This window comes from Anarrhichthys ocellatus, unplaced genomic scaffold (genome assembly GCF_004355925.1).
Source record: "Anarrhichthys ocellatus isolate YVR2014 unplaced genomic scaffold, GSC_Weel_1.0 scaffold5, whole genome shotgun sequence".
NCBI classification, from domain to species: domain Eukaryota; kingdom Metazoa; phylum Chordata; class Actinopteri; order Perciformes; family Anarhichadidae; genus Anarrhichthys; species Anarrhichthys ocellatus.
Genome location: NW_022280035.1, coordinates 9,228,403 through 9,236,488, shown reverse-complemented (window position 1 = coordinate 9,236,488; position 8,086 = coordinate 9,228,403). Strand labels below are relative to the sequence as shown.

At 39.1% G+C, this 8,086-nt stretch overlaps 1 protein-coding gene across 3 annotated transcripts in view; it reads right to left on the bottom strand.

The window, feature by feature from the left end:
• acss2 (acyl-CoA synthetase short chain family member 2) overlaps window positions 1-8,086 on the bottom strand; it is a 20,752-nt gene that overhangs the window by 6,190 nt on the left and 6,476 nt on the right. Inside the window, exons 3-8 of one of the 3 annotated variants that reach the window (XM_031845033.1) lie at window positions 6,048-6,139; window positions 5,816-5,919; window positions 5,644-5,716; window positions 3,930-4,005; window positions 3,323-3,434; window positions 2,627-2,674 (exon numbers count right to left, since the gene is read on the bottom strand). In XM_031845033.1, the coding sequence (XP_031700893.1) occupies window positions 2,627-2,674; window positions 3,323-3,434; window positions 3,930-4,005; window positions 5,644-5,716; window positions 5,816-5,919; window positions 6,048-6,139 (505 nt within the window). Of the gene's footprint in view, window positions 1-2,626; window positions 2,675-3,287; window positions 3,435-3,929; window positions 4,006-5,643; window positions 5,717-5,815; window positions 5,920-6,047; window positions 6,140-8,086 lie in introns of all 3 variants that reach the window. The other 2 variants (XM_031845035.1, XM_031845034.1) reach the window with 2 other exon arrangements.

Genomic DNA, 8,086 nt, shown 5'->3' with positions numbered 1-8,086 from the left:
ACACACACACACACACACACACACACACACACACACACACACACACAAACAAACAGGACAAGTCAACACCAGTTATCAATGAAATCAGTTAAAGATTAACAACAACCTACAATCTAAAACACTGAACAAAAGTGAAAGAACGTTAGTTTGACAAACTAGTTGGGAGAAGAGTGCAAAACATGGAAAGCTGTAGATCTGAGTTACAGTGAATAAAGCAACAAAGAGTCATTAGAAAAGTTACAAACATGGACGCTGTCTTGTAACTTATTCTTGTTACTGGGTCACTTACCTTCTGATATAAACTAAGAAGAGCAAAACAAAAACATGAAGTAAAATGCGTCTACAGTTTAAGCAATCATTTTTGTAAGACACAAAGCCTGAAAATATTTGGACTAACTGTAAAATAAAAGAGAGATCAAGATACGGAAAGGTGAGATAGAAAGAAAGATGCAAAGAAAGATTTAGGTTGAGCAAAAGAGAAAGACTCAAATCTTTCCAAATACTTGAAAGGTTTTAGAATCAGGCGAGCTCCTTTCAAGCAGATAATCGAGCCAGATCTGACGTCCACTCGTCACTCGCACAGAAACACATGCCCCATAATGCTGTTTTATATGTTGAAGAGGAATTAACACACAGCACACATCATTTTAAAGATAATATCATGTTGGCAGGCTTTGTGTTTTCAAGTACAACCAACATGTTTTCTCTACATGTTCAGATTTGTAATAATTTGTTTGAGTATTAACCAGAGAAAACAAAGTTCTGGTTTTATCTTTAAATCTTTATGGGCGAAACAGTTTGTGCACAAAGAGATAAAGAAATGGAGAAAACACATGACTACCTCTGATCCCTGAGACAAAGTATTTCTTTATTTATATTCAACTAAATTACTGAGAAGGAACCAGGGCTCTGTTTGTATCCGCATCTGGACAAAATACAAGGAAGACGGTAAACGTTTTTTAAATGAAAGTGTGTATTTCGACATAAAATATGATTCTGCAAAAAAATAAAGTGTGAATATAGTGGATTAATTAAAGCGTAATACTCAAAAGATAAACTGGGCAGTTATCTAAAAGTAACGCACGATAGAGATATGATGTTATCTATATCGTATAATATGATGTTAAAAACAACATTTTATTCTGAAACTGATCATAATGTGATGAATATATTGGAAAAAAGTGCATAAATTAATGAAAGAGATGGTTTTCAATGCAATTTGTTTAGAATAATTAATTATTAAAAAGAGTATTTTGTAAAACAATAACACCACATCACCCAGATACAATACTGAACCTTGATAACTCAGTGGAGCGCGTTATATTATCTAAAGTGGATTATCATGTTCATGCCATGGCCACTACATTAAAATATATGTGCTGTGTTTATATATTTAAAAAATAAAAACATTCACAGTGTATTTTACCCAAAATGAAATCCACAGAGCACTGCTTTGACTTCCACGTTGTGCTACATTCCTGCTAATTAACAAATCTTTGCATTAAAAAAAAAAAAAAAAAAAAAAGACTTTAAATAGTTTTACATCATCCTGTTCTTGTTCACTCTCACCGCTCACTTAGCATATTTGTAGCGCGGAGCATTTAACAGCTACAGAGACAGATGTTATCGATATCCTTAAGCCTTTCACAGCAGCGAGTGATTTACCGGTAAAGAAAAGGATGGCATCATCGCACCACAGTGAACGTTTAAAATACTGCCGGCACTAAAATGGGGCCTTCAGTAGGGGTTTAAAAATGGCTGAGGCAAAGTGAATTTATTAAGTGAGCCAGAACTACGGACCCCTGATTCTTCCTGATGTGTACGTAAAGGAGACAAGTGTTACAGGAGTTACATTAGTAAGAAAAACACCCTTAACAAAGAAGAACATACAACATAAGACAGCAGGTGACTTTGGGCTGTGTACAAATAAGTGAAACAGTCTACGACCGCAACATGAAGGGAAAGTTCACAACAGATACAACAAGAGAAGAACAGCGTTAATACAAATCCCAAGCTTAGAGGATTTTCACTTTATTCCACTTCATTTAGACAGTCCAGAAAACACAAGTAACATGTCCCATCATTTATAGAGCAATATTGTCTCTAAACTTAATATTTTTGTTTCCATATTTCTATAAATATGTAATAGATAAGTCTCAATATTGGTCTTAACTGTAATTCTGCTACAGTTTGTATCATCAGATTGTACAAATCTAAAATGTCATTTCTAAAGCTGACAAGTCATTAGAGGACATGTTTAAAGTACAAGTTAATTTGTTTCTAAATTAGAAAATATAAAATACTTGTTTTCATGTTCACAAATGTAATCTGAATTGTCATCACAGGAACAATGAACTGCTGTTGCTGGGTAAAAACAACAAATCAGCAAGAACTGTTTCTTAATTGATATCGGATAAATATACATAGAATCATAGATTTATCATAGAGGACTTGTTAACTGTAGTAAGAATTGTTCTTCTTACTTTGTTTATGGTTTTTACCCTGCAGCAGTTATATGAAAATTCTACTTGTGGGTGAAATATCCGTTTAAAAAGCAAAAAGCAAAAAGCAAAAAAGGTGTTATGGGGGTTTAGTGGAGGGAGGAGGGAGGAGGGAATGAAAATACCTGCGGTACAGGATGTGTTTTCTTTACTCTCCCTGTCTGTTTCTCCTGCTGGACGGGAGGGAATGAAAGGAGCAAGAGGACGAGGAGGAGGAGGAGGAGGAGGAAGGAGAATTAATGAGGGAGAGTGGTTACTTTAAAAACCCAAATTAAACCACACAAAACTGAAAGAAAAATAGGGTCCACGACATCACCTCAAGTTGAGAAATGGAGAAGTTTTAAGAGCTCCACAACAACAAAACATAGAAACAGTTGAGGAGAAGTCAGTCACAGTCCTTCCATCTTCAGAACATACAACAGAAGTCAGAGGTGTAGATCAGTCTCTAACTTTAACATAACTGGTGAACAGAAATAGAAATGAAACATGACTTTAAGGAAAGGAAAGAAGACTGGCTTTACTCTGCGTCCGTCTTATTGTTGACAAATCCCATGAAAAGCCCAAATCCAATAGTGTGTCAAAGGAGTATTATTTACATGTTAGTAAAACCAACCCCTCTATATTTTATCTGCTTTGCTTCTCCCACGTCTCAAACATGGGAGAAGCAAAGCAATGATGTGTTGTTGGAGAGAATATGAACGACAATAACACAAATAAAAAGACACAGCATGATATAATGATTCAGTATAACCATAGACGGTCAAACTATTGTTGCAGGGACTCTTTGGCCGGGTCTGGAACGTTTTAAGTTTGTCGTTTACCTGCAGATCAGGGCAGGACCGTTTGGCGGGAGGAGACTGAGAGCCCAGAGGAGTCTCTTCTGCTTCTTTGGACAGATGTTTCAGCATTATACACCTCTGTATAGAGAAACCTCTGCACAGAAACACGGACATGGTAATCATTACCATCTCATACCAAGTGAGCACATAACCAAGATGTTTCTCTCAATGTTCAGCGTGCTCTCTGGCACTCCTCCATGGGTCCTAACACTTCAGCAGCACTATAGTCATTTTTGGGCTTTTTCATTTTTCGATCATTTTGGCTGTGCTAATGCATATTGCATACATTTTGGCATGGGTGTGAGTTTTATTCATTAGGAAGATCCACCTATAATAAAAATGTAGCTAAAATTCAGAAACTCGGCTCCTTAAAACCATTAAAATCATCATTTTTGATACAAATAAACAATAACAAATGACAATAACAAAACAATCTGTCTGTGTAACAATTTACAGTAAGAGTTGGAGTAAAACATGAAGTTGTGATGGTTTGGGTTTGAGGCTAGGGAATGATTTTTGTCAATGAGGGTGTGTGTATGGTCGTGTGTGTGTGTGTGTGTGTGCATGTGTGTTTCTCTCGACAGCTTACTTGTCTCTGCATTTCTGCAGCGCTTCGTCAGCTAAGAACTTCAGGTTGATCAGCTTATCTCCTCGATAGAAACCATCTGAACCAATGAGACATAAAAACACGAGATGAACAAAGAGAGTGACGGATGATGAAGAGAGACATGGAGCGAGAGAGAAAACAAAGATTTATTCTGCAGTCTGTCCAGTCTTAGCAAGACAAAAATGTTCTGTTCCGCAGCAAGCAGGACTGGAAATAATGTGGACAGGGTTATTATTCATGTTAAAGTTTGCATGGCGAGCAGACTAACATTAGCATTCCACAAGATGAAGGTTTGTGACCCGGCCAGCATGTTGAAAACCGTTGAGCCAAAACCAAGCACCGCCAACCAACCGGAGCAAACTCGCTCATTTTACAGCTATCGAATGGGCAATAAAGTATCAGAACCGTGATTCATATTTGATGGGCGGCGCCTAGTCTGACAGTTTGATCGGAGTTTACGAGCAGTGATTGACAGTTGCGTTAAAGACTCCTCGGCTCTGATTGGTTGTTGCCCTTCAGGCCCAGTGGCGCACTAAGAGGAGGCAGAGGAACCAGACCTTTCTGTGGATTATCTGTCTCACTGTACTACTGATATAATGACAGTTTGAGCAAATATGATAACAAGTTTTTTTGTAAAAGTTACCAACTGCAGCTTTAAGTACATTTAGCTTATAATACGGTACAGCCTGGGCCTCCAGCAGCGGAGTGTCGGCGGAGCAGGCAGGCAAAGCTTGATCCTTGCCCCCTGTAGGATCATGGGTAGTTAAAAATTAAAATGTATCAACTACGGTAGTAAAACTCAATGCCATTCATTGGATAGTTGAGCTCCGTTTCACCATTCATGCTATCATTACTTTCTTTACAAGGTAATAAAACTCTACACCGCCGGTCAGAATAAAAGAGTCCATGATCCGCCTACAGGACTTCTATGAACCACAGGCCATTAACCCAGCAGATTAACAAGTTTATATCCCACGACCCTAATCCAGCAAAGACGACTATGATTACTGGTCACAGCCCAGCACCTCGTTTCAGCCAGCAGCCCCTTCAGCCACTTGTTTCAGCCACTTAGCTTCACAAGCCGAGGAGCCAGAGTGAGGCTTCCGTGTCCCGCAGGAGCCGAACTAGCCACCGAGAGTAACAAGCTCTGCTGAGATGTCTTAGAGAAAGACACTGAAACTCTCCCTGCTCAGTCACGGGTCAGTCTCAAAAGTCATCTCTCATCATCTTTCAAAGCTGCAATGTACTGCTGTGAACACCAGGTTAGTTCTGATCCAAAAGTCACAAAATAACGAGGCAGCACTAGGCCAGCAACTCCTGTGTTCTGCGAGGTAGAATGAAGAGAGCGTAGATAACAGCTTCAGTTCCCTGTAGGAAGTGGCTGTCTGACAGCAAGGTAACGCGGTGAAAATATTCTATTTATAGCGCACATTTTTTTGGGGTGTCTAAATTACGTTTTGCTGCTGCTCCCGTTCACAGCAGTACATTGCTTTGCTCCCGTGCTGATACTCTTGTCTGTTTTCTCCAAATTGGGGGCGTGTCAGCCGCCATCTACTGTAGTAATACACTGGATAATAAGGGAATAAGCTTTGTGTTAGTGAGGTTTGAATCCCAATCATCCAGTAGCAGTTTGATGAAGATACTTTTTAAAAAAGGGAACATGCGACGTGAATTGGTTTTCTTAGCCTGAACCCACCTGCAGTGATGAGCAGCGAACACTGTGAGTCAATGATCCTCTCACACAGAGACTCTGCAGAGAAACCTGCAAACTGGAAACAACAATGCACACGGTATTAACATCCATATCTGTATCTCAAACCACCCATAATTTACCATGTTGACATTATTATCAAATAATTGTAACTCACCACGATGGAGTGAACAGCTCCGATGCGCGCACAGGCCAACATAGCTACAACCAGCTCCACCACCATCGGCATGTAGATGGACACTCTGTCGCCCTTCTTCACTCCTGCAGACACACGGACACAAGCTCATCATGTGATCATGTAAATATCAATAAAGGAAATAAAAGGATTTTACTGGACGACTAGACGAGTCTTCGCTGTCTTATTATAGATCAGGTTGATTTTAACGTACCCTGAGACTTCAGGACGTTGGCAAACTGACAGACCCTCTGCAGCAGCTCTCTGTAGGTCACCGTCAGCACATCACCGGGCTCATTGCCTTCCCTAAAACAAACATTCAAACATACAGAGCAATGAGCAAACAAACAAACATATTCCAATCCATTCTCGACTGACTGCTTCAGCTGTACTCGAGGGTCCATGTGTTCAAATCTACGTCATGATTTAGTTCTGTATTGACATGTTCATATATTTCAATGTCAATAATAATATTACTACTTCTCGGGCTGGGCAAGATGGGAAAAAAGATCACGATATTTTTGACCAAATACCGCGATATTGATATTGTGACGAGATCGTACGGTCGACCATTGTTGCTTCTACACAATGAGAATTTTGGGAAATAATCTCGATTGATGTGGACATAATGACGTGTTCAGTGTTAAAGGCGAGTAATAGAAAAGCTGGTAAGTTAGGAAAATTACATCACTTCACTGTAATGCAGCCTTTAAAACCATCAAAACACTTACACTATATTACGATATCCAAAATCTAAGATATGTAGTCTCATATCATGATACAATATCAATGTAGCATCAAAGAATGTAAACATGCAAAGCAGCTGGGTCCGTCGTGTCACTTTAACCACATCTTACTTACACAAAAGAGCAGTTACAAAAAAAAATAAATAAATAAATAAATAAAAAATTACAATCTAAACTCCTCCTCCAGCCATCTTTTATTCAAAGCACTTCAGCCCAGTTGTGAAACATCTCAACTTCCCCCCTTTTCGCAACAGAGTATCATCCCGGGTGTTAAGGAACTGCATGCTTGCAAAAGCATCATTTAAGGTCACGTATCGCCACACACACACACACACACACACACACACACACACACACACACACACAGTAAGACTTTTAGATTAACAGCATTGTTTGGTGGACAGACAGAGAGATGAATGAGTTGTGACAGCTCTGCCTCTCCAGATTATTAAATTAAAGCCGTGTTCGTGAATCTCGTCTCTCAGCATCAACGGTCATCAGACTACAAACTGAAAAACAGGACTGATAGTTAGAGATGGGAGGAAAGAGCTGTGCCCCAACTCTGTACTCCTATTAAATATATGAAATTATATCAATGTATAATTTCGTGATGATATGAGTATATCTCCATCTTATTCACACTGTTTACAGACAAATTTAACAGCTTTAAAAGTAAACAAATCAAACATTTAATTTAGGCGAAATGACTACAGTAATACAGTATTGGGCACGGAACTGATTATGTTTGCTATATAAATATTAAACATGCTTAAAACTCTTAAAGGGCACTAAAGCATACAGCAATCGCTTTACCTTACATTTAGTTAAGAAACACATTTTCCGAAGAAATCTGAACCATTTAAATTGACGATGGAACTAGGACACGGCTGAAAGGGAAAGTGCACCCGAGGGAAAGGCCAACAACAAGGAAGAGAGGACACAGAGTAAGAGAGTGAGAGTGCTTTAACAAAGAGTGCTTAGGGGGGGAAAGGAGTGCAAGTAATGGAGAGCAATGAGTCGAGCTTCAAACGTGCCGTGAGGAAAAAGACAAAGCTAACGTATCAAGCAATATTAGATAAACGTCGATGTGTCGCCTGCAAAACTCGACCAACAGCAGAATACGTGCGGGCATTAGAGATGAACACATGGGAACATTATGTGCAGCATTCTTTAAATACTGAAAAGTCTCCGATATTGTTGTTAGTAGTTTGATTGTGTTGCATTTATATGTTCTCTGTTATTAAACTAAAAGGCACATTTCTACTTGTGGACCATAAAGTGTAAAGAACACGAATTCAAAGGGTGTGCAGATTACAGCACAATGAAGCAATCACAGGAAAAATAAGACTTTTTTTTGGTGACTTGTTTGACGTAAGAGTCGCATAATTTTTAGTATTTCTGCACCTTCTCTCTCCTTTATTGCCTAACCGGTTGTGGCTGATAACAGCAGCATTACAGGAACACACACACACACACACACACACACACACACACACACACACACACA